At 38.0% G+C, this 27,456-nt stretch overlaps 1 protein-coding gene across 3 annotated transcripts in view; it reads left to right on the top strand.

Moving 5' to 3' along the window:
* The window catches only part of RALGAPA1 (Ral GTPase activating protein catalytic subunit alpha 1), a 245,702-nt gene extending 220,115 nt beyond the window's left edge, over window positions 1-25,587 (top strand). For 2 of the 3 annotated variants that reach the window (XM_050954010.1, XM_050954011.1), the window contains 2 exons: window positions 12,360-12,484; window positions 24,244-25,587. In XM_050954010.1, the coding sequence (XP_050809967.1) occupies window positions 12,360-12,484; window positions 24,244-24,392 (274 nt within the window). In that variant the 3' untranslated portion in view covers window positions 24,393-25,587. Of the gene's footprint in view, window positions 1-12,359; window positions 12,485-16,920; window positions 16,924-24,243 lie in introns of all 3 variants that reach the window. The other variant, XM_050954009.1, reaches the window with a different exon arrangement.
* Window positions 25,588-27,456: the final 1,869 nt, after the last annotated feature.

The raw sequence follows: 27,456 nt of genomic DNA, 5'->3' as shown, positions 1-27,456 counted from the left end.
CCCCCCTTCACCTCCCCCAGTTATCATAGCCTTGGTCGTACCAACGTTCACTCTGTCCAGTCTGCTCAAAATTATGTTGCTATTATTCAGCGTTGACTAGCAAGGTCTCAATCTTCTGCACCTATCACTAAAACATCAGCAAACAGCATGTTTCCAGATAGCTCCCTTCATATATTCTCATTTACTTACATCCATAACAATTGCAAACAAAAAGGGGTTCAACTCTTACCCTTAGAGTAGGCCAGTGTTTACTGGAAATTCTCTACTGTAGTTCCAGTTAGTTTTGACTACAGTAGCCACTCCATCATAACATCCTGAATAAGACAAACTTCACCAAACTAATTCTATTGATATGTGATCACATACCTTCTCCATATCCACAAAGACCATGTCAAGTTGCTGTCTCTTTCCTTTGAATCTCTTCATAAGGATTTAAGTACAAATGTGGCATCAGTTATTCTCCTTCTCATCATAAATCCATGTTGACCCATCCAAATTTCAATTACACCACGCAGACACTTTTCAATAATCATCTCCCATGTTTTCATAGCATGTGATATCAGCTTACTTGGGTAATAATTAGCACAGTGTAATATTTCCTTTGTTTAAAAAAATGGCCACTCCAAAGCTTTTATGCCATTCCGCCAACATTTTTTTTTCTTAAGAATATCATTGAACAAACTTGTAAAATACTTGATGCCTTTCCAATGACTTTAGTGTATCCATTGTTACTTCCTCTAACCCAGATGCTTTCTCCTTTTTCATTTTCCTAAGGTATAATTAACATAAATGTTTTACTTAAAAAAAAAAATCAATGAGCCAACATAAAAAATTAGGAATATTGGAACTGATATTTAACCACATATGTGAGCGCTATCATATATTACTTTATCCTCAAGGAGACATACTTACATTTTCCTGGAGGTTACATCAGAGAGCATCTCTTGATTCTGGTAGCCTTTTATTAATAGAAGATTTATGCCAAAGCTAATTTATTAGTATCAGATAGGCTCACTACTGATAAAGTGTGATACTGTTTAATATTCAGTTGTTTTATAGAGTTTTTATTCTTAGGTAATTTTGTTTTACATGTGAATGTTTTATTAAACCATGAGATAATTAGATTAATGAAGACAGATGCTTATATAATATGATAATTTCTTTTTAAAAAAAATTTTTTTGATAACATGTATTTTGTAGCATTTTAAATAAAATATGGATAAGAGAAATTGACGATCAGCCACATTAAATCTTCTGTGTGTTTTTGCTCAGCTCTCATAGACTTTAAGGCTAGAAGGGACCATCTGATCATCTAGTCTGACTTCTTGCATATTGCAGGCCATAGGACCTCACCTACCACCTCCTGTAATAGACCCCTAACCTCTGGCTGAGTTACATGACGTAAAGAAAGAAATTATTGCATGTTACGGCAAAGGTATTGTCCCTAATACTGAAAGCTCAGTTCATGTGGAAGAAACATAGCACTAGAAAGTTATAAAATGATTAAGCCTTTGACCATCACTGTCCAGTGTGGTCAAGACAAGAATTCTTGTTTGAAAGTGAGTTTCTACTCTGATAATTGATCGATTTGAAAATAGGGTGGTCTTACCCCATAGATTGACTTCTTATGTGCTTGCTTTAATGACAGAATTACCTTTTTACTTCTGTTAGCATTTCAGAGCTGGCACATAGCAATGGGAGAATGAATTGGATTCTATTTTATGCATCAGCAGAGTTGTTAATAACTTCCAGTTGTAGATACAGATTCTCCACTCAGTTACAGTACATCTGTGCAGCCCCACAGAAAACACAGATACACAGTGCAGAATTTGGCATACACATTTTTATTACTGGTAAAGATAAGCAGAAAAGAACGTAGCTTGACTTTCAGATGCCAGATTGATTTGAGTTAGCATGAGTGGCAGTTAGGGGAAAAATACTTCTTTATTTGTAAACTGTACAAATTAGATCTGGAAATCCTTGCAAAACAAATAGGGAATACCATAACGCCTCTTCAACAGAATCACTTTTCAGAATAGAGAAGGCCTTTACCTACGCATCTCAGTGTGTTTGGTTGATACTGGTCAGCCACCCACAGATGAAATGGTGTTAGTTGTAGAGCTTCCAACACTGGATCAGTAGCTGTCCATCCTGCATCTTTAATTCTCAGAGCCAATGAAGAGCACAAATTCCAATGACTCAGTGTGACTTCAGCTGTTTTGATAGCCGCTGGCCAATCATCTCTTTCAGAAATAGATTTCTCATTTCCAGAAAAAATCTGTTATCAAATATTTTGTCTTGGCTTCCTTCAAGAGCCAAATTCTATTATGGCAATGTTTTTCTACCATCATCTATAGGAATCTTTACCTACTACAGTAGTCTTGTCCTGTTTCCATATGGACTCATCCTTAATCCCCTTGACCTTAAAAAATCACAACTTACTTGGAGGAATCGATCCAAAAATATCGGTCACCAACCTCATTCTCAAGGGCCCCAAATTGTATTATATCTTCTGTTTAATAACTGCCTCTGTGCTTGCCGCCTCTGCCAGGCCAAGGAGCAAAAAGCCAAAACTCTGATCCCTGACACATGCTGCCAATAAACCAACAAGGTGATCTTTTTCTTTACTTTGACCTTTGATGTCAAATAACAGTTTTATCAGGTTGTTTAATTATATTCACTGTACACTGTCAATACTGTAAACTTGTTTCTATCAGTAAAGTAGGCAAATATGACTGCCTAGACTCATAAGGAGCAGATATGTTGATGAAGGTGCCATTTTGCACAGTTGCTCTTCTGACTGTAACTATGCTTTATAGAAATTGACTTTATGCAGTTAAAAGAAATACTAAATGTCTGTCACACTGTCTGGAGTGGCTTACTACCTCATGGCAGACTGTCAAAAACAAGGCAGACACTCCAAACTAGTAGTGTGTTCTGTAATTAGATTTCACCAAGCCAGTAAGGCACGTGAATTCTTAGATTACTTTAACAGTCTTATCATGGAGTCACAGATTGTCCCCTTAGATTCTCACTGTCAAGGTCTTTTCCCCCCACTTTGAACTTTAGGGTACAAAAAGTGGGGACCTGCATGAACACTTTTAAGCTTAAATCTGGTATGCTGCCACCAGCCAGAATTTAGCGTCTGGCACACTTTCTGTTCCCCCAAAACCTTCCCTGGGGAACCCAGACCCAAACCTCTTGGATCTTAAAACAAGGAGGAATTAACCATCCTCCCTCCTTTCCCCCCACCAATCCCTGGTGATTTCAGACTCAGTCCCTTGGATTTTAAAACAAGGAAAAAATCAATCAGGTTCTTAAAAGAAAGCTTTTAATTAAAGAAAGGGGAAAAAAAGTAAAAGTCATCTCTGTAAAATCAGGATGGAAAATGCTTTACAGGGTACTCCAATTCAGATAGACTAGAGGGACCCCCCCCCCCCAGCCTTAGATTCAAAGTTACAGCAAACAGAGGTAAAAAATCCTTCCAGCAAAAAGACACATTTACGAGTTAAGAAAAAAAACATAAGACTAATCCGCCTTGCCTGGCTATTACTTACAATTTTGAAACATGAAAGACTGATTCAGAAAGATTGGGAAAGCCTGGGTGTACGTCTGGTCTCTCTTAGCCCCAAGAGCGAACAATGAACAAAAACAAAAAGCACAAACAGACTTCGCTCCACCAAGATTTGAAAGTATCTTGTCCTCCTATTGGTCCTCTGGTCAGGTGTCAGCCAGGTTCACTGAGCGTCTTAACCCTTTACAGGTAAAAGAGACATTAACCCTTAACCATCTGTTTATGACACTCACCCAGACAAACTGGACTTAGTGATAAATGATCAGTTACACCAAAAATCATACCACATCCATATTGCTTCCAGTACCAAGAGACCTGTCATTTACCCCAGATCAGCTGATACTCTAGATCCTATACCAAAGACCATGCCTATAGCCAGTCCTGTAATTGACTGTCTAAAAGTTTATTAACTAGGAAAAAGGAATGAGAGTTACTTACAAGTTAAAGCAAGCAAATATAAACACAAAAATGAGTTACCATCTAAATCCTAAGAGTTGTAATGATCTGTCTATTCAAAGTGTCTTTTGGGGCAGACCTAGGAGGGTGAGGAGTTTAAAGCAGTGGTTCTCAACCTGCTTACCATTGTGAGCCATATGTGCAGCAATCTGTGTTATATGGGCCAAATCCACACAATATATGTATACTACTATGTGGCCCTGAGGTTGTCACATGGGCTGCAGCTGTGTGCTGATTGGGCAGCAAGTTGAGAACCACTGGTTTAGAGTTTCTGGCCCTTCAGAGTTCAGACAGCCATAAGATTCAGTTTCTGCTTACCAGGGATTTTTATTCCCTTCCCCTCCCCAAGAGTTCAAGATGATGGGATGAGTTCACCTGAATGTCTCCTCTTCCTGGGTGTGTAGGAGAGAACTTATCAACAAAGTATTTTGTCCTCTGATGTTCCACAGTGGTTTGTCTGGTATCTATCGACCTTTTGTTTGGCAGGAGACAACACCTCCTGTGGCAAACCAGCATTTCGCACTTGGTAATATTTCTGTCCTATGGGAGTTTATAGTTTCAGAGCAAACACTTTTACAGTTAAAGAGTAAACATATTTATAACATGAGATATAGATATTATAAGTCATATTAATGCATGCAGCACCATACAAGCATTTCATAGTCTAAACACTAAATATGTTTTTCTTTAATATGAATACCAGTTTTGAGCAAAACTATTATACGGGTGACCCTCTCTGGTCTCCAGCTATCAGGTTGTCAGTTGGTCCCTTCTGACCTTAAAGTCCATGAGTCTGTGAGCTGACATTTGGCCTACTAGTGTCATAGCCCATTCGTTCTATCAGCAAGTATTTGCAAGTTGAGGATTCCCATTTTCCAGTTAGTGGTGAAATGCAACTTTGTTCATTTGCCCCTAAAGTAGTCTGCAAATGTGTCTCAGTCATAGCCATGCTATCTATAATCAAATCACAGCATCCAGAGAGGCAGTAGTACCTGTATTTCTGATAATCATTCATAATGCCCACATTTTGAGTTTCTCTTGCTACTTAAAAATGCCGTCTTAGCTATGTTTTGGTCACAGAGAGTAATTTTAGGCTACTCTTAAAAGAGCCTCTTTCTCCTGAGGCAATATGCTCATATGCGCTCAAAGGTTCTACTTTCATGCAACACAGTGATGTTGCAGTATAAATGTCTAGATAAATTGATAGTTATACAGAGATGCTTCCATTTAGCAACTCATCTTCCAGTCCAGTAAAACTTTCCATTTGTCTTTGTTAGGATCATGATTTTGTGTACATTTATGGTCTAAACCAGTGGTTCTCACCCTTTTGGGCGCAAGACTCATTTGTAAATATTTATGGCCTGTCGCAACCCAGTAAATAATCTGGGGATGGAGGCCCTGGGGTGGTATCTGTCAGATCCTGCCCCCTGTGTTGGGGTTGGGTTCTGCTCGGCACTCACCCCACAGTGGTGGCTCCTACAGCTCCTATGCTATGGGACTGGCTGAGCTTTGCTCTCCACTCCAAGCGTTGCAACCGCTGGGATTGCAGCGCTGCTCAAGTTTGGCCCTGCCCCCTGACTCTCATTTGTGTAAGTGGAGTTGTGACCTGGCTCATGGGATTTGCCACTCTTTCAGATTTGGCGTACCCTGACTCATCGTCATGATGGCTGGGCTAAACCAGAGTAGCGCTGGGTCCTGAGAGGTTGCGGTGCCTGGAGCAGGGAGGCAAGCCCAGGCAGCTCCATGGGACAGGAGCTGCCACGTGACCCTTTGAAACACTCTGGTGACCCAAATTTTCTCTCTCAACCCATAGGTTGAGAAACCCCAGTTTAAACCATTGGCATGACTTAAAAATCAGTACAGATTGGAGCTCCCACTCCATATGACAAAGGATTGTGAATCAATTCAGAGAACTATACAAAGCAGTGTTACATTGCAAGTGCCTTTCTTCCTAACTGAAGATCATCTCAGTGATGGAAAAACTGTGGGTGGAGAACCCATCATCTCTTTTTCTCCACTTGGGAATCTTCAGAGAATGTCACCCCTCCTTCCTCATGCTGTTATGAAACTGTTGAATGTTATGAAAGGTGTGTAAAAAGTTTTGCTGCCAGTTTCTCAGACCTGATCGTCTTTTTGGTGTCTTCCCAGAGATACTTTTCTGTCAGCATGGATCTTCTCTCTTGTGGGCATATTTTGTTCCTCCAATATCATATAACACTGTTGAGCCAAAATCTTGGAACCTTTGTGTGAGCCTAGGATATTTCAGGAGTTCAAATTGGTCTTTGAGAACATTTGAAAATACTTCTAAGACTAGAAAATCATCTGATAATGCATAGGCTTAAGCATAAACATCTTATTGATGTCAAGTTTCTGAAATGATGGGTCACTTTTTTTGTTCTTTAGAAAAATACTATAGATTAACTATCATTTGTGATTAAAATGTACCATTTAAATTTGTTCACTGTAAGTTCTCTTGAACCTTTATATTAACGTAGTTTCACATGCTCTCTTTAAGGAGATGTCTTCATAAATTTCAACTATTTGAGTTAGCATTTCAATTTGAATTAGTGGACCACATATCTCTCAGCTGCCTCCCTCAGTATGAACTTTCATAAATGGGAATTGGTTCTCCATAACAGGTTGTTTAGGAATACCATCTCAATCAGACTATTCTCTTTCTTTGTTTCTTCCAATATCTTACAAGTACTTTGAGACTATGGTAACGATGTAATAGATTATAGAGCTGTCAAATGAAATATTGTTAGATATAATGTTAATATTCATAGCTAGATGTTGTTTTTTCTCAATTTGAAATTAATATTTATTTGACCTACAAAATAGGATGCATATTATTACCTCAGTCAAACTCTAGTACTTACCATAGGTCTTCCCAGCTTATTGTGGGGATATAAAATCCAAGTACTCTCTTATCTGTAAAATAAGGCTGTATAGAAAAATAGTGAATTGTCTTCATATGCTACAGCAATGCAGTCTGGCCTGTTTCTAGAAGTTTTTGGGAATCTGTTACTGAGAAAAGATATAGGCAGAGCTCAGGTTATTTAAATAAATGAAAGTGAATTTGAGGAGATGAGTTTAATGTAGTGGGGAAGGGGGAGGAAGTCAGCGAAGGTGTTTATGGAAGAGGAGTTCATGATCAAAAGTTCAGGAGATGAGGTTTTTAGCAGCAGCATTTTGTTAATGTGAAAGGCAAAAAGGTGAGGAATGGGGAGGCCAGAGAGGATGGATTGTACTAATCAAGTTGAAAGATGACAACACCATGGTTAGAAGTTTAAGTAGTAGTAAAGAGAGGGTAGAAAGGATGAATTTTGGTGATGTAGAGGAATTAGTTACAATACAAAGGAAGAAAACAAAATTCACAAAACAGCTAGGATACAATTTATTTGTATTACCATAGCACCTAGGAACCCAGTCATGGACCAGGACACCATTGTGCTAGGTGCCGTACAAACATAGAACAAAAAGACAGCCCTTGCCTCAAGAGCTTACAATCGAAGTATAAGACAAGACAACACATGGAGACAGACACAGGTTAGTTTAAGGAAACATTGAGGCAATATTGGTCAGCATGATAGGCAATAGTATTAGTGCACAAGTGGCTAACTGTGATCAATATTTTGATAGTCATCACAGCAAAAGTTTTAAAGAGATTTAAAGGAAAATAATTAAGTAATTTTACAGATGTTTACGGGGAGCTTCTCCCACTCATGAGGAGCAGTATGGGAAAAAGCACAAAAGTGCTTGCAGGAAAATTTGACAAGTGGCTGATGGACGCTGACATTGTTGGGCAATCAGAGATGGGAGCCAACATTTTGGTAGTGAAAAAGAGATTATAGAAAGGGTGATGGTAGGCCATGAAAGACCAGAAAAATGAAGACAAGCAGCTTGTGTATTATGCAATAGAAAATGGGGAGCCAGTGGAGGGATGCAAAGAGAGTGGTGACATAGTTGAAAGCAATGGGCTAGAATGATCTTGCAGCAGCATTCTGAATGGATGTGAATGGGGTAAGATTGCATTTGTCAAAGCCAGAGAAAAGGCAGTAATCAATATACAATGTGATGAGAGTTTTAGCTGTGTGGATGAATATGAAAGGCTGTATCTTAGAGATGTGATGCAGAAAGAATCTGCAAGATTTAAATGCAGCCTGTTTATGAGGACTTAATAAGTAGTCCAAGTTGAAGATAAAGATACTAAGATTGTCAACAGTGATAGAGGAGGGAGAGTGATTTGGAGGAGAAAACATGAGAAGTTGCTTTTCTGACATATTACCTACTCATATTTAATGTGACAACCAAGAGTTCAGTGGTAGTTCCCCTGTGCAACTCAGTAATCCTAAAACTGCTTACATATTTACAGTATTAATAGATGTAATTGAAAGGTAATGAATACATATGTAAAATGATTTAGTTAATGAATACCAGTGTTAATAATTGCAATGATTTAAGGAGGGGTGGCATTTAAAATGTGTAAGGGTACTGCTACTGTTTTCTTCCTTGTATTAATAAAATTTTGAAGAATAACTTCTGCAATAAATACAGCTTAGTAGTTTCTGCAAAATCTGTAGATTTTGCTGTAGACCTGTGAATCTTCACTTGAAAGAGTGCCTGTCTGATAAGTAATCTTCCCTTTTAATCCATTGTCTTTCATTCCATTTAGCATGTTGTTCCTAGTAAAATTAGTTACCAGTAGTTCCAGATTTAAATTTGTCTGCTTGTGTATGTAGATGCTTCTTCTCCCAGATTCTTCCTCTTTTTTGGTCCATCCTTGCATCCTCCCATTCTATCTATGCTGCCAATGCTAGTGGCAACATCCATTCATAATGAGAGTTCAGCTTGAGTTGGCCTATTATTTTTAGCCATTGAGGTTATATGTGCCATTCAATTTATAGGTGCTAATATCTCTTCCCTAGAGAGCAGCATTTTAAAGGATAAATATCTAGCCTATTATGAATAGATGTAGAAATTAACTACTGTATCTTATAGCTGCTGTTGCAGATATTCACATCCATACACAATTTATAATTAGATCATTTCAACCATGACAATCAACTTGTTTTTAGGTTTAAAAAATAAAATTACTCTTGGGTTGTGAATTAATAAATTTCCAAATGCTGCCAAGTATGTTAGTCTGTATAAAACCCAAACACTCAAAGTTATTAGATTCTTAATATATGAAAGCTGTTTGTTTTAAAGAATTGAGCATTGTCTCCATACAATATGGAACAGTATATTTATCTGGTCTTGGCTTTCATGTTTTAAAAAGAGCTTGACACAGGATGCTGTTTTCAGCCAGTTATTAGAAATTCTATTAAATGTTGATAAAATGAACAACTTTGCTAACCGGATGATTTTGCTGGGTATGCTAAGTGAAGTTTATATTAGTCTTGCAGCATTGAGATAATGTAATAAAAACAAGTACTGCCCTACTAAATCAGCAACTGTACCAGGACTCTTCCCCCTCTTCCCCCCCCTTAGACTTGGAGGTATGCATCCAGATTAGGAATTTCCTGGTCACTTTCAAAATACTAATTTTGTCTCATTTCTGCCTTATTTGTGTATAAGCTTCAGATGTAGCAAGATAAACTAAAAGGTTTCATTTAGAGACCTCTTTTAAAGTAGAGCATTTTTAAAGCAGGTAGGTGTCTCTACCCTAGTTTTCCATGAAACATTTTATCCATTCAAGCAGACTTTTAAAAACAGCTTGTTTTGATAGCAGCCTGTTCTCCTGTGGGCCTTCAGCCTTTGCTTCCTGGCAGCACCTTTGGTGCGAAAAGAGAGTGATCAATTGGGAGACTATCAGTGCCAGCATGCATAGAGTGATAAGTTAACACACCACTGGGAATTTCTAGGGCCCACCAAGATACTTCACTTCTAATGTGCTAACAAGCTCATTTTTCTACCTCTTGCCTCTTCAGTTATTTTTTTTTCTCAGAAGAGCTTAGAAGTTGAGTGCATCAGGCATAATGAAAAGCTCTGTAGGAGGGAGAAGCAATAACCCCATTTTTCTCTTTTCAGCCAAATAGAAAATTAGCTTCTGGTAATACACAAAGGCCAGTATTTTTTGTGCAAGGGGCACTGCTGTGAATCAAAGGACTCTATTAACTGCAGAAAATTCAGCAGCTGTGAATCTCCCCCAATGAAAAAAAGTGCTTTTCAACAAGTTGTGAGATATGTAGTATTATTTAGACTTCAACCATCAGTTTCATCCTCTACCACTTATATACAGCCTCTTAAAAACTGTGCTATATTAGTCTCCTGTGTTAAGGCTCAATACTGTGTGTGTCCCCCAACCTAAGAACTTTATAATGGAGGGTTTTTTATTTCTTCTTGTCCTAGTGTTTCCATTATAATGTTTTCGGGGTAGTTGAACCTCAGAAGATTTCTATCTCAGTATTCAGAAAGAATTTCAAAAATTCCAAAGAGACAGTTGATTTCAATATTTATATGTACTCAAGTTGTGGTGTAAGCAAAGAATACTATGGAGCCCATTTTATTTGATGGAAAACTATTTTAGACAAAATGTATTTATTGATTTTGGCCACATTTTTTTCTTAGAGTAATTTACTCAAATATACTTTGTTGTAATTGCTTCCTGTGTGATATTTACATATAAGGATTATCACTACATAACCCTTTTAATTGCTGAAATATAATCGTGAAAGCCAGAAGAATACCTAAAACGTTTTATCTTCAGTCATCATTCAGGGCTCAAATTTTGTTTAATAGTATTTTGTGTTTATATACAGCATTTTACAAGTTCTGCCTACTTCTCACAACACACCAATGAGAGAGCTAGGTAGCTATTATCCCCATTTTACAGAAAGGAAAACTGAGACCAAAAAAAGTAAAATAACTTCCCTGAAAATACATGGCAAGTCACCAGCAGAACCAGGCTTAGAACTCAGGACTTCCAAACTGCCAACCCTCAATTTGTTCCTTCACTCTGTGCTGCCTCTTACTAAAATATGCAAACAGAAATATGTTAATAGAAATGTTAATACTTGCAAAGAGTAAATCATTGGTTAAAAATGCACATGTTAAGGAGAGATACTGTAGGAGTATTTTTTTTCTTTTATGTTTATGTAAGATATTTAAATATGGCCTGCCTAACTCAACACACTGAGTCCAGCTGGACAACTTTAAAGTTGTGGAAGAAAAGGTTAACTGATTTCTCAGTTCAGGAACTATACGACATGAAGTCAGCATGGTAGTTTTTCTTGATAATTGTATGTTGCTGCCTGCTGCTCTACATTTTGACAGCCATTTCCATAGTTGCTTTCATGAACAGCAGAAATATTCTTTTTTTTTCTCGCTCTCTCTGTGCTAACAGCACAATCAGGCCTGCTGGAACAAGAAGCCTGGAGAGGGTTCTTCAAAAGCAACAACACTTCATGATGCTGGTCTCCAGTCAATAATATCAGAGAGGGAGAATGTGGTGAAAAGGAAGTACGGTATTTTGCTGTCAGTGCCCTCTGACACTCTGTTAGCCAGTATTTAGGGGTCCTGCAGATTCTTTACAAATATGTCTGCTTTTTTTAATGGCATAATTGACTAGGTATTTTTTTCTGATACACGTTTTAAGCTATGTATTTGTCTTAACTGCATGAATTTGTTTAGGGATTATGGAAACAGTTATTTTTCATTGAAAATATATAGAATTTTTTTGAGAGGTAGAATCTAGTTTGTTGTTTAATGATAGTTATTTTTCACAATATGCCCCTACAAATTACCACTACAGCATTTTTTAAAACCTAATTTTAAACAGTATTATAACCAAGTCAGTCTGCTGCTTTAGAAAATAATCTGTAACCTTAGGTTGATTGAAACAATTTTGAGGAGCGTAAGAAAAGAAAGTAAAATTGACCAAAGGCAACATGTAGCCTTATTCAAAGATGTTTTGCTTTAGCTTCATTCAGTTGTCGAACAGTATTATAATCAAAATAGCCTGAGCCATGAGGTACGTGTCAGAATATAACCTATCCCAATGTTAAGAAGGAGTTCAGATCCAGAGTTTAGGTTCAGACCCATCTCTAATTAAAAATTTTTGTACTGTATGCCGCACTATTAAACTATCATTTTATCGGCTAACTAAAATAATGTTCTGTAAAGATTTGAGAATAATTTAAATTAATCCAAAAATGCCATATTTTCAGTGTTAGTAAACTGCAAATGGTCATTGAAATGTATAATATGCACATACATGAATAAATTTGCTAAAGGGAATAACATAGCTGAATTACTGAGTAGGCTTTAGTGTTTAGCAAATGTGTGATGTGACTTTAAGTTGATCCTTAACTCTTGGGTAAATCAGCTATGAAGAGAGAGCTCGATATCTGCAAACAATTGTTCAACACCATCTGGAGCCCACAACTTTTGAGGACTTTGCTGCTCAGGTTTTCTGTCCAGCACCCTATCACCATTTGCCCTCTGATTCAGGTAAGAAATGCAATAAAGAAATTGTCTTTCCATAGTGTTTGATGACACTTAAAATGCAGTATCCTTACTTATAAAATCTGTAAATGCCAAACTTTTATGTATTATGAAGACTGATCATTAATCTGAAAATGTACAAAGTGATTTCATGTTTTCATATTTGAGCAACTGTAGTTTATAACCACAGGAGAGTTGCCTTTAATTCCTTAGTTTGTTGCCTGACACTATGATTTGGCAAAATATTTTAGTAGAGCAATCAAGTTCTATATTTTTACAGTGAATGTTTATCACATGCTCATACTAAATCTCATAAAAATCTAGGTACATGTGACATTTAATCTAGGCTGCGGGCTGATGAATCCTTAAGTGTTGTTCCTAGACCTTCTCTAAGACAGCTTTAGGGTGCTATCTTGCTGTAATGTGAAAGGTCAAATTAAAATGCCAAGAAAATTTTGTATTCACCAACTTTATATTTTCAAAATATTAAGAACCATTTTTTTTCTTCACAGTAACTTTATCTTTAGAAGTCTGTTTTATAAGAAGATACTGCATTTTCAGTTACTAATAAAAAATAATAATCAGTAAGAAAATGAGTAACTCAAGGCCTTCCTGTTCTGATGATGATTTCGTGACTCCTTATGATTATTTCATTTATTTTATTTCCCCTCTTTTTAGATCATTAAATATCAGTTCTGTTTATCTGAAGGTAAGACAAAATGTCCAAAAAAACCCTTTGTTTTTATTACTTTATTAAGGCACTAAGCTTTTAACCAAGTTGTATGCAAACTTTCCTTGTTACCTTTGTTCACTCTAAAAAGAATTTCACGTTGATTGAGAAATTTCCACTACCTTTTCTTCAAGTTTTTGTCTTTTACTAATCCCAGGTCTGCATGAAACACTAACCGTGGTTATGGGATTAGAATAACTAATTGTAGACACAGTTGTTGAACTAGTAACACTTTATTGTGTTGACCTTTTGTTTCTCAGCATGAACAAGTAGTACTGGATGGCAGTGGTGTGTTTTGTACCCTGTACTGTCTTGAATTGATGTTGGTAGATAATCCATAATGGTGCTGTAGGAGAGGAGAAGACGAAGAATTCATAACACTTGAAATTTTGTTGTTGAAAAATTTGGGTAATTTTAATGCAAAGTAAATCAAAATGCCACCATTTGAAAAGCCATGATTCACACATTTGCAGTCGAGTAAAATCAGTTCAGTTTTCTACTTAAAACAATAGATAGAAATCAAATGAGATTAGAATTGGTAAATCGGTACTTCTTTATATTTGGTTTTCTGATTGCAAAAATGTCTAAGATCTACAGAAATAAATTCTAAAGCACATGCTACGTTGGTCCAGAAAAGATTAAGGACATCTTAAAAATACTGGAAAAGCTTAAAAACACTGAGATTACAATGTTTGAAAAGATAACAATAAGTAGGGGAAGCTAAATTTAAAGACAATAAATGTTAAACTGAACAAATAAGCTAAATACAAGAAATATGTTAAAGTGACATGTTTTTTACACATCTCTTAATCAACCAGCAGACTTGATTGCTACAGGATATTGACCTATTTGAGATTCAAAACAGGATTCGTAAGAAATTTAGAAATAACATTTATATTTACGTTACTAGTGTTTGCTTAAAGAAAAGTACCCTGTGCTTCCTGTTCCCTAATGGTATTCAGTAGTTTTTCCACATAGGGTATGTTTACACTACCCGCTGGATTGGTGGGTAGTGATCAGTTTATCGGGGATCGATATATTGTGTCTCATCTAGACACGGTATATCGATCCCCGAACGCGCTTCTGTCGACTCCGGAACTCCACCAGTGCGAGCAGCAGTAGCGGAGTCGACAGGGGGAGCCGTGGCCATCGATCCTGCGCCGTGAGGACGGGAGGTAAGTCGAAATAAGATACTTTGACTTCAGCTACGCTATTCACGTAGCTGAAGTTGCATATCTTACATCGACCCCGCCCCCTAGTGTAGATCAGACCATAGTTAGAGTTGTCTTCTCTCTCATAGACTCATAGACTTTAAGGTCAGAAGGGACCATTATGATCATCTAGCCTGACCTCCTGCACAATGCAGGCCACAGAATCTCACCCACCCACTCCTGTAACAAACCTCTGACCCAGAGTGACCGTTTCCCTCCTTTGTCTTGTAGTAGGCTTGCCTGAGCTCCTCTCTCTCGGTACTTACTCAAGCATTTTCTTTAATTTTATCTATTCACTTTCAGGTATCCCCCTGCACTAGCGAGTATAGTATCCATAATTTGTCTGGTGCATTTTTAGGGGGAAGTGGAGTATAACCACCTTCCTCTGAAGCATCGATTTATCAAACACTTAGTTAGACCAATAGTCTTTTTTGGAATGGCAATTCCTGTGTTCCTTTTAAAATAATTTTACTTGATTTTCTCTAACTTCAGTTTGAACAAATACTTTTAAAACTTTATTTTAGGTTAAACATTTCTACCAAATGAACTATTCTTCCATGGCAATCTCAATGGGAATATTATAATTATTTTTGCATATGAGTGTATAAACCATGTGTGTACTATATCTATTATAGACTTCATTTTTTAAAAAAAGTTAAACACAGTTTTATTTCTGCAAATAACTTGTATTAAACAAGTGTCTTTTTTATAAATATTACATATTTACATTGATAAAACTATGTTAATACAAATATGATAAAGCACTATTGCCATCTGTGATCAAAGAGCCCTGAGTACTTGGTTCTTTTATTAAAAAATTGAATAGATTATGCAATCATTGTCTAAATAATAGTGGTCATTGAATGAAAATGAGTGCATCCTACACAGCAGTTACTTATTTCTGCTAGCTTCACATGTGCCAAGTAATCTGTAAATTATAAGAGAAACAATGAAAAAATCACTTTTTAAAATCAATTGGTTTTGAAATCTGGAAAATAACCAGGTACCAATTTGAGGGCAGATGGCTAAAACTAAATTCAGATTTTCTCCTCTTTATTCCAAGTAAATTAACAAATTTACTGAACCCTCTTCTTGTCTGACAGAAGTAAATCTCACTGTTCCAGGTAAAAATTCAAATCCCAAACCTGGATTTCAAAATGCTTTCCCAAAAGGATTCTGTAAAAAGCACTGATACAAATATAAGGCCTACACTATGTTATGCCATTTACACATCATTAAAGTCAATGGAGATATATTAGGGTTAAAACCATAATAATGGAGTGGAGAATTGGTCCCATAGGTTGAACCGTTTTTACATATAATTTCTCAACAACCTTAAGGATGCATCCTATCTCACTAACTGTTGTCTTTTTAGAAATTGGGTTAAAATATTATTGTATTAGATTTCTCTTAGAGTTTTTATATTCATTTTAATATATATTGACATGCTTAATTCTACTTAACCATATGGGATATTTGTTAAATTTGATATGCTTGATAACTCAGGATATATAATCAGAATATCCAATTTTTTAAAATGCTCACTAATTCCACAGTTTATGGCCATTCTTGACTAGAAGTTGGGGTGGATGAAGAGGGGTGCAAAATATTTTTAGGTTTTCAGTGTTCTAGGCCCCCAATTCTATTATTTTAATAATCTTATGTCAAATGTCTTTTTAAATCTAACCAAGATCTGCAAGACCAGTCATATGTTAGTACAACTGATGAAGATAGACTTTATAAGGAGGCAGTGCATACAATTTCACCTTTTAGGGGAAAGAAGATTAAACTTATAGAAAGCGTGAAGCTAAGAAAAAATCACTAACTGCTGTAAATAAATTTGTCCCTGACATCCTGTTGGTCAGTTTTGATGTGCTGAAGTTTTGTCCATATTTGAAAAACAGGGCAAATTGAACTCTGTTGAATGATAAAATTGTGCTTCAACACACTGTAACTTTACTGAAGATGCAGACCTTAGAAAGAACTGTTACCTTCATTATGGTCAGTTGTTTCATAGAAGGTGATAGCTGTGGCTGATGTTATGGTCTCCATCACCATAGTATCTCAGCACTTCCCAAGTATTTAAAAATTGAAGTAATCTCTCTCTCTCTCAGCCTATAGAAGAAATAGCTTGTTTAGCTTATAGGTGCTGGACTTGCAGAATAGGTGGACACACTAAAATAATTTTGTTTTAAGTGATCTTTTCCTGTGTTTGACACAAACAGAATAGAATGGCTATTTTGCCTTCATATTTGTCCTGCCTGTATCTGAGTCTTTGAATACAATAACCTGGGAGGTAGTAACAATAACCTTAGGTGAGCTAATACTGATCCCTAGAGTAAGACAGGTTTCTCTGATGCAGAGCAAGCCAGGATACTTGTCAATGTTAAAATCATGGATGTGGAAGGGCTTATTGACAATGTGAGGCTCAGATCTTTAGCTTGTTGCTGAAGAGTTTTTTCCCTTTTTCCTGTTTTTCAGTCCATTGCCACGTACCATAGTAGGTAATTATGCTGATTCCTATAAACAAAGGGTTCCTCTAGCACAATTCATTTGGTTACAGTATTGTGTCATGAGATCAGTCTGGATCCTATGACCATTTAGCCCATCCCTGAACAGCCAGGAGCCTTTTGATCCCATAGAGAATAGTTTAGTGACTGAATGTTTCAAAACATTATTCATGTTCTTCCAGCCCTCTGTGCAGTAGGTGTGTATCCCAATTTACGTGTAAGGGAACTGGTGAATATCGAGGTTGTGACTTGTCCACCTTGGACAGAAGGCCATGAGATTTATTATTATACTTATGGGACCAAGGATTAGGATGGAGGGACTGGACTGAGTTTTAATCTCAGTTCTTCCATTAATTCAATGTAACTTAATCTCTCTCTCTCTCTTCCCCTCTATTTTCCACTTATAAATGGTAATAAAGATGCTCACCTCTCTGTGGGAGGGGATTGTAAATTACAACGGATTGTGATGTTTGAAATTCAGGAGCAAAGGTATAGTAGAACTGCAAAGGTTCATTATTAAGGCTGGGGAGAGAACTCAGGAATTCCCCTGCCTATCCCTGCTTTAGGTCAAGGTACTTGCAAGGATCATAATTACAGCTGTGTGTGACTGGAGTTTCCATCCTCAGAAAAATTTTAATCTTTGATCTTTTTCATTCCAAATCTGAGCAAAAGACCGGAAATGCAAAATCTTCCCTAGAAAAGAGAATTTTGGGGGAAAAAATTTAAGAACTGAAACAGAATTTTCAAAAAAATTCCAGGCCAGCTGCTCAGTCAGGCACTCCGGAACCAACCAACCAAAGTAACTGGCCTCCTTGGAAGTTGCAGAGCCCACCAGGTGGGCTGCAAGGGATCCTGGCAACCTGATAGGCTCATCCTGTGTACTGAATGAGACACAAATCCAGTGGAAAAAATAGTTTGTGATCATGTAATTCAAGACTGTCTTAATACATATGCACAAGAGGACAGAATTAAGATTGCATGGGCATCCTTAGCATTTCCTAACTTTTGAGTGCTTTGCAACTTTAATAGTGTTATTTTAACATAGTTTTTGTGTGTATAATTTCCTAAGTTTTTAAAAAAGCAAACTGAAAAAACAAAAACTTCATCATGTGGCATCATATGGATACCTATATAGTTCATCAGCAGTACTGGAACCTTTAGATCCACCATACAGACCTCTGCCACTTGAGCTAATGGAGTAATTGATAGCAGTAGCAGGTTGTCATCCTCTTTGTGGGTGGGTCCAGCAGGGGAGGCATTGATAGCACAGGAGATACAGGCTCCCTGTTGTCAGTTCCACTGCTTGTCCCCAGCCCAGGCCACAACATTCCAGAACTGCAACTGTAGGGAAAATCCAGCTTTACCCTTTCAGCCTGGGTCTGAAACATGTTCAGCGCAGATAAAATTTTCAGGGAATTTAGCTCCAAAGCCTTAGGAAGTCTCTACTGAGTATGTGCAAACTGATTTTTCAAAGACTTAAAACTTGGGCAGATTTTCATGGGGAGCAAAAAGTACATCCCTGCAACAATGACTCACCACCACCACCACCCTACTAAATTTCAAGTGCTGATCCAAAGCATAGGAGTACTGGAATTTCTCAAAAGATCACTGGAGTTTAACGTGGGCAAAATATATTTCTTCCTAGCCATCATCTCAGAAATGACTGGACTGTTTTGGCTTAAACTTTGAAGAAAAATTCAGTCAAAGGCAGACCCCCAGCATGGAAAAATTACAGGCCAAATGGTTTTCAAGTGATAAACAACTAAATACAGGTTCTTATCATGGGAAGTGTTGGATAACAGGTGGTGCAATATGTCTTGCCTATAGTTTCTTGGGAAAACAGAATTTTAAAATAGTGGTTATTTTTAATGTTTTAAAATTTTGGAGAGTCAGAATTGACCAGTGAAATGAGTTGAATGCACCTGGATTCTATAGGAATTCATGAGGTCAAATATTGTAGATCAGTAGCTCTTGGATACACCACTTCAGTCATTTTCAGTTCATACAAAGGTGAAAGTATAACTATATTTCCCCATTTCTTACATCTAAATATATTTAGCAGTTGTAAAAATAAGCTTCTTTTCTTAACTAACTAACCAAAATAGCTTTTAAATTTGTCTTTAAAAAAATGAAAATATAACCATGAAAATTTTGGTTTCCAACTTTCCCATTCTCTTCACCACTAAAATAAGCACAATTGGCTGTGAATAGATTTTGAAGCTTTATTATGATCACTGAATATCCTAACCACCTAGCCCATCATACTACTTTAGTCTAACATGGTCAAGCATCATTCCTCTAAAAAAATGGGGATGACCCTTTGGTAAATCTTTCAAATTATTTGACATAATTGTTACTAAATCATCTCTTCGTAATAGCATTTTCTGCTTCTATTTCATCTGTCAACTAGGTTCTTTATTTTTGTTTAGACTTGCTATAATTTGAATAAATATATAAAGATGGCCAAAATAATATTTACATTAAAGATTTAAAACTCTGAAGGGGAATTTAAGCTTGCAAATTGATAGCTATGACGTCTGGAACACATTGCCAGTAAATTTGTTATTTTAATCCATCCATTGTTATCAGAATTAAATCTCATAAACTGCCATTATTGTTCTCTCTTCTAGTTTTATATGTTCAGATGTAGAACACGCCTTATATAACATCTCTTCTTCAGTAAACCCAAGTCTGTTACCCGCATTTTAAAGTTTTTAGATTATACATAAACTTACATTTTCTAATGTCTGTCTTCAGTAATTGTAAACAAAATATTATGCAACACTGAAGTAATACTTCAATCAAAATTGTACATTATTTTTGAAATATTTCTTTATCTGGTGTAATTGGTGGTTTTTCTTTTGAATGTTGGTGAATGTTAGAATTCTCTTGACACTATAGATAAAACACAATGTTCTGATTTATCCTTTGACTTACACAATATAGCTCAAATGTTACACTGATATTTTTCCCTATTTCATCTTTTCAGCTGATTCCTTTTTTATGCTAGGTGTAATGCTGAGCATATTAAATGTGAAACAGTGATGGTGAACAGAAGCCAAGTATCAAGACTTCTGTTTTTATTTTTCCTTTTAGGTTTTTTAAGGCAGTATTGAACTGTTTTCACAAACTTTTTAAAAGAGTTTAAGATAGAGTGATTGGCATGTGTTGCATTTGTACTAAATAAGACTGCTGGATCTAGGTGATTTTATAGAATTCTTTTTTTCTCTTTTTCTTTCTTTCTTCCTTATAACTCTTAGTCGGTAAGTATAACTCCTGATTTCAGAGCTATTGCTTCATTATGCCTACTAACCTGTCATTCTCTTTAACCTGTAGCATGAACAGCAGTTACATAATGAAATTCTATCTATTCTATCATCTGTGCTCATCCGTTAATGCCCTTCAACCTTTGCGGTTCATGTCTAGTGTCTCACACCTGTTACTTTTATCTTTTCTTCCCCCTCCCCCACTTGTGTCCACTCCTTCCTTCATCACTTCTTCATTCTCAACAAAGAAAGAAATGCTGTGATATTTCTTCTCCTTCTAAAACCTCCACTAGAAAGCACTGGCCACATCAAGGTAAAGGGCAAAGGCTTGAAATGGAAGGTCTTTCACACTAGCTGTGAATGACATCCATGATTTTCTGTTCTCTAATTCCCATGATTTGAAATGCTTAAATTAGTTCTAAAATAAGAGGAAGGTAGAATTTCAAAAAACGAAGTGGGTGTGTGTTTCCCCACTTGCATTTTTTATAAGGCATAGTGAGTTAGGCACTATCGTACCATTCCAGATTGTTTGGCAATGCAGTACCTAGTTCATGAACAGAATTACTGTCACCAGCTGGGGAACAAATAACACAGTGCCTTTTCCTCCCCCTCACTTGGGTGTGTCATGTCAGTTTGAACAACATGGGAAGTACTGTGGTTTCTCTGGAGTAGGCAGATGATGGATCAGACAAGTAAAACATCTGAGTTATTAAATCGGTTGGTTTATGGCAATATGTTTTAGGTACATACTTCTGACCTGAGTATGTGATTTCACTGACCACTTTAGGGCATCATCAAAATAAATTATATTGGGAGATTTATATGTGGAATAAAGTGATCCCCTCTATGCACTGAGCTTACGTTGAGGAGTGGTAGCCTCAGTTTTGATTGTTACATCTATATTGTAGAGAAGAGGCCAGGGAACGGGAAAAATACAGGTTGGAATTCTAGTTCCATCGAAGCCTACTCCAGTTTAACCTTTGATTTGAGTGGGATCAGGATTTCACCCAGAATTTCTACAGGCCAGAATTATCAGTAAGGATTCTGGTAATGAGCTAAATCAATCTGCCAGGCTGTGCTACGAGTTCATTATAATTAGTTAAGTCTGTCTGTCAGAGTTGGGTGAATAATGGAGTTTGTGGTTTGCTGGCAATTCTAAAAGTTCAGGAAAAAATTGTTTTGAGTCGAAGTGAAAATAGAATTCCTTGGGTTGTTGGGAGGCATTGTTTTGTTTTTTGTTTTGTAATCATAAAAACTGGGGGAAAATGAATTGTATCAAAAACTAAATGTTTAATTTCAACCCCAATTTTTTTGATTTCAGACATTTTCACAGAAGCAAAGGCATAGATTCACAAAATTCAGGGGATGAGTGGGGGGAAGGAAAGCGCTCTTTTATAACTCTTAGTTCAGTGGTTAGGGTACGCACATGGGATGTGGGAGACCCAGGTTCAATTCTCCCCTCTGCCTAGTGTAGAAGAGGCATTTGAACTTCAGCATCTCCACAGTGCAGGAGAGTATCCTAATCTCTGGGCTATGGGATATTGTGCTGTGGATCTTTCTCAATCTGTTCTGCTGAAGCTGTTCCATTTATTATAAATAGTCACTGGACTGGGGACTTACACTTCAGTCATCTCCCACATCCTAGGCGAGTCCCCTAACTACCAAGCTATCGAGCAGAGGTCCCCAAACTCTAGGGCATGTCCCTTGGGGGCAGGGAGGAATGTTTGGGGGCATGACTAGGGCCCAGGCCAGGCCCCACAGGGGACAGGAAGGGAGGGCCACCCCACCACAGCTCGAGCCCAGGCTCTGCTCCCACCCCTGCCCCCAGTGTCAGCCCCTTTATCTCTATCCACATCCCCCCCTTGTGGAGTCGCAGCATTGTAAGGGGAGGCACAAGGTAAAATGTTTGGGGACCTCTGCTATAGAGTCTGTTGGCCTGTTGGTTGTCATTCATAGGAGCAATCCATAGTCATTGGGCCAGGGAAAGAGAGTGAGGGTGACTTGATAAGCCAGATTGTTGGTTAAACCTAGAATATAGGAGACGCCAGTTCAGGTTCCTGCTGCAGATACTACGTAAATATTTATTTTTTTAAAAAAAAGTAGAACAGCTTTAACACGACAGATTGAGAGAGCCCCACACCAGAATATCCTATAGCCCAGTGGCTAGGACAATCACCTGCGAAGTTCAATTCCGCTGATGAAGTGAAGGGATTTGAACCTGGGTTTCCCGCATGTCAGGAAAGTATTCTAAGCACTGGCTAAAGCAGCGGTTCTCAACCTATAGGCTGCATACAGCCCAATTAGCACACAGCTATGGTTCGGCTGTTTACTTAAAAAAAATTGAAAATGTGCTGCTCTGGTCTGGCAGGGGGCGGGGCTGGCTGAGGGGAGAGAGCATAAGGCAGCCTGCAGGAGCATTCCTACCAGCAGGAGGCTGGTGAGTGCTGCTGGGGCATGGGGGGAGAGTGGGTCTTTGGGTGGGTTGGGGAGACTCCTGGCAGTGAGGGGGTTGGGTGCTGGAACTAGGGGTTTGCAGGGGTGCTGCAGCACCCCCAGGTTTTAGGTGGGGCTCTGCTCCGGGCCCAGTGCCTCAGGTCCTGGCTGCCAGTCCATGCTCGGCATTCCGCTCCTGGTCTGGTGCGGGCAGTCAGCGCTGCCAGACATGGTAGAACTCAGGTCCCAGCTGCCTGGCCCCCCATGGCAGGGTCCAGGTCTGGCTGTGCACTCCCACACAGTAGGGTCTCCGATCTGGCTGCCCGGCCCCGTGCAGCGGGTCTGGGTCCCAGCTGTCCGCTCCCATGCCCAGCGCTCAGCCTCTGGCCCTGCTGTCTTGGAGGAGTCTCTGGACATGGGGGCGCTGGGCATAGGGACTGTGGGGGTGGAGGTGTTGGGAGGGGCGTGCTGTGGCTCTCAACCTACGGCCCACGTAACATCCCACAATTATGAACAGGTTGAGAACCACTGGGCTAAATGTTATAAGAGACATCCTCTTCCCCATTCCTCCACGTGTTTTGTTAATCTGTTACTTTGTTTACCTGAAAACTCCTGAAATCAAAACAAAATATTTCAAGTTTTGACATTTCGAGTTCTTCAGTTTGGTCAAAACTATTTGGCAAATTCAACACATCATTGATAGCTTCAGCTGACCTGAAACTGCATTTTTTTGGCTTATAAACTATTCAAGGAAGAAAATTCACTCAATTCTGTTCATTGTAGATGCTTAAGAGGGACTGATGAACACAGTTATAAATCTCTGCACACAGAAATAATCAGAGAGAACGCAACTTTGATCCCGCATTTGTTACTTTTTCTTTGGCACCTTTTTGTGGGAAAGGATGTTGAGGACGGAAGAGTTGGGTGGCATGGTTTTCATAATGTGCTCTCGAGAAAAGTCTCTGAGCCCACTGAGGATGCTTAGGTAATGAGTTGCCTTTTGTAATCTGAAATTCATCTTGTTCCTTTTACAAAGAAAATAAAACATGTAGCACATCCAGTTAGTAAGATCTGTTCAAGCTTCTGCCTTGTGCGTCTGGAGGAATTTGTCTTCTGGTGCTTTTTACTAAAGATTAGGTCCTACCAATGGGTGCCCCTCAGTGATCCCCCTTCTCCCAGTTCTGCCTTTTCAGTTTCTTTTCTAGAATTCACTGCATAGTCACCAAGCTGTTAATCCTTCACATTCTGACTGCCAAGTGAATTTGCTTTCTCTCTGGTTATTGTGTGAATAATAACTCTCCATCCTTGAAGAAAGCTGTCCTGTTTGCCCTCCTGACAAGGGGAATGGTGTTGCCCATTTCAGTCCTGTCTCATTGCAGAGACTGAGGTTTACAGAACCTTGTAGCCTAGGGAGAGTTTTTGGCATAGTTTTTTCTCTAGGGGTTAATTTGTTCTGTTGCTACTTTCATGTTCAGTGAAGTCTCCCACAGTTGGTAAAGGGTTAGTATATGCTGCGCACTGATGGCGTAGCTCCAGTTCCCATCTGTTCCCTGTCTGTAGATTTCCTTGCTGTGAGTGAGGAAGACTGTACTAACAAGCTTGGTGTCCTCTGCAGGCTCTTGCCCAGAGACCCAGCCAGGCGAAACTCCAGCAGCAATGCAGGTGGATGGGACCGATTTAGCCTCTCCAATGTCTCCTCGGACTAGCAAGAGCCGAATGTCCATGAAACTTCGCCGCTCCTCTGGCTCAGCTAACAAGTCCTGAACATTGAGAAACCTGCAGCTTCCTAATAAACAGTGATCAGCAACCCCCTAGTGCACTGACTCTCTGCTTTAAGTTTTAAAGGAAAATGTCCTTGATATGTGTCTCCCATAGCCAGCACGGCCTTTTCCTGTACATTTATTTTAGACAGTGACACTGGAATTTTATTTGTAATTTAATATTTTAGCTTTTGTTATTTTTTTTTAATAAAACTCCAGGCTGCCATATTATTTTCAGTGTAGTTTCTTCTCTGCACTTTTTACCTTCCAGGATGATGATGTCTAAAGTAGTCACTTTTAACCCTGTTGTTAACCTCAAGCCACACACGGAATTGGAGACTGCTGTCTTATTATATTTTATTTATTGTGCCCCCATTGCAATTTTCTTTGTAACAGAAAGAAATAAATATGTACAATTTGAAATGAATGTACAATTTTAAATTGAAAATGCATTTGTAACGTCCTGCTCAAATGTCACAGATATTGTTAATGCACAGGATATGTACAGATTATTTGTTATAAGAATAAAATACTTAAAATAAATGGTCTTTTAGCATTTCAGAGTTCAAATGACAGAATTTGCTAGCAGCACCAACTCCTTCACTATATAATGTATCATTTCATAACTGTGCAGATGATGCCATAACCTATGCCCAAATACCAGAAAAAAATCACTGTGCTGAAATTCTATTTATGCTTGGCTTCCAAATATTTTTATAATGTTTGCTTTCTAAGTGGTATCAATAGTAAACTCTAGTCTATTCTGAAGCTGTGGCCTTTATCATCAGGCTGCTGGATCTAGATCTATATTACTCTTTCTTACATAAAAGCACTTTTCTGATGTAAATTCATTGCTACAGTGATGTGTACTTTTGAAGAAAAGGGAACATGCTCCAGGAGTCTGACCTGAAATGGTGGCTTTTTTTCTAACCATATAGGTGTAGATTAGTACACATTCCACCCACCCAGAGATATTTTCCTACAGGCGATGAAATGCTCACATTTGTTTTGAGTTGGGCATATTCTGTTATAATGAAATGTAGCATGGCATTGGTACTAACTGCATGTGTAAATATATCATAAGGCAACAATAGAAATATAATTTATGTATTGTCATTCATGTAGTATCTACAAATTTGTAATGGTTAAAGAGAAGACATGCTATTTAATAATACAATAAAATTATTCTTACCACCTTCTTTATATTATTCATTCTGCTGCAGAGATTGGACTCTGGTTATTCAAATCAGTGCGAGTGGCTTAGTCTGTTATCAGATAAATTAGAGGGTTTGGGAAGGGTTGGTGTGATGTGTGATTTTTGTTTTCATCCTTACTAAATTTGGTGTAAATTCTTAGATCTCTAGCCTTAGTCCCTTGTAGTGCTTCCAACACAGATCCTCTGAAAACTCTTCCCCAGAGCCACTAGACTAATATGCAGTACTTAAAGCAGGTCAAATAATACAAAGCACCTATGAGAACATCTTTCTGTGTGAGCTGTGTGCTCTTAGCTAGTTTCAGGAACAGCATTTGGTGGTCATTATATGGTTTTAGTCTGTTCTTAGTTCATTATATTTGATTGTAGGAGCAAAGATTAAGGCTGGTGGTGCAGTAGCCTCTTTATTAAGTGAGTTTCTCCAAGGGAAAATTTACTTTAAGGAAATTAATTAGATTTGTTTAAAAAAACCCTTTAGACTTTTTTGATACTTTTTAAAAGCCCTTTCTGGAATCCCAAATTACCAAAGCCCCTTTTGTTTCTCAACAGATCACTGCAAAGATGCACTTATGAAATAATAGCACCGTTCAGATAAGTTCTGACAAAAAGTGTTGTTGAGCTGGAAGTTTTGCTTCAGCAGTTTTGTGTGACAGTTTCCCCGTTTATAGATTGACTCTTCTGAGTTCTTGGGCCAAACAAGAGAAACACCACTCTCATGCATATTTGTACTCAGGAAACTAGCATTGTATCTTTAATCTTTTGTTGTACAAGTCTCACTACTCCATGTCTTCATACTTTATATTTGTTTATAAAGAGATACTAAACTGTGAAGAAATAATTGCTGTAGAGGAAGCCAATCCAGCTATTTTAAATTGATTCTTCTGCTCATTTGAGAGGGTACAGGAGCTGATTATTTTAATCCATTAGTCTATACAAAATCACCTGCTAACCCATTCCCCAGCTAGCTTCAGGAAAAGGATTAGTTTTGTTTTAAATACTTTATTCAAATATCACTTTTGCCTAAGTTACAAATACTTATTTCAAAATAGGATGGTATGCAGAGATTCAAGAGGAAATATCACTATCTTTGCACTCTGAACGTGATGTTCTAAAACATTCAGACCCCTACAACGTGAGGAAATATATTGTCAATGCACTTATTAATATACAGAGAGACAAGGTGGGTGAGAGAATCTTATTTTTCAACAGGCCACTTCACCTTGAATGTCCATTAGAATGTGTGTTAACTACTTATGCTAAACAATCCCTTTCAACTTATATTTAACTGTGACATAGAGTACCTTTCCCAGACCTGAAGAAAAGCTCTTTGGGGCTCAAAAGCTTGTCTCTCACTAACAGAAGCGGGTCTAATAAAAGATGCATCATCCACCTTGTCTCTCTAATATCCTGGGACCCAGATGGCTATAATAGTGCAAACTTAATATTGTGTGTCAATATAGGAGGGGTGCTTATCTGCTCTTTAGCAACATCGTAGAAGGACTGTATCGACTTTTAAGCTGGCTAATGTTCACAACAGCAGTAGAGGGGCTGGAGTTTGATTTAATTGAGAGAGAGGGGATTCAGGATCATAGCCGCTTGGAATCCTGGGTGCTGAAATGGATCGCTTACAGGCATCCTGTGTGGTGATTTTGTACTGGTGCTCTTTGCCCTGGATAAAACACAATGCAGGGAATGTACCCATTTCTGTGTAGTGACATGGCCAAGCTAGCAACCCACTAAAATAGCAAAAGTTTTCCAACCTCCAGTTATTAGAGAGGAGCATTTCATCTACACTAAATTTTCTAGAGTGTACAACATACAGTGATCAGAAAATGCGCAAATAGCTACCAAACGG

The sequence above is a fragment of the Gopherus flavomarginatus genome, chromosome 5 (assembly GCF_025201925.1).
Source record: "Gopherus flavomarginatus isolate rGopFla2 chromosome 5, rGopFla2.mat.asm, whole genome shotgun sequence".
NCBI classification, from domain to species: Eukaryota; Metazoa; Chordata; order Testudines; family Testudinidae; genus Gopherus; species Gopherus flavomarginatus.
Note: the sequence above shows the minus strand (reverse complement) of the source record. Positions and strands in the feature narration are given on the sequence as shown.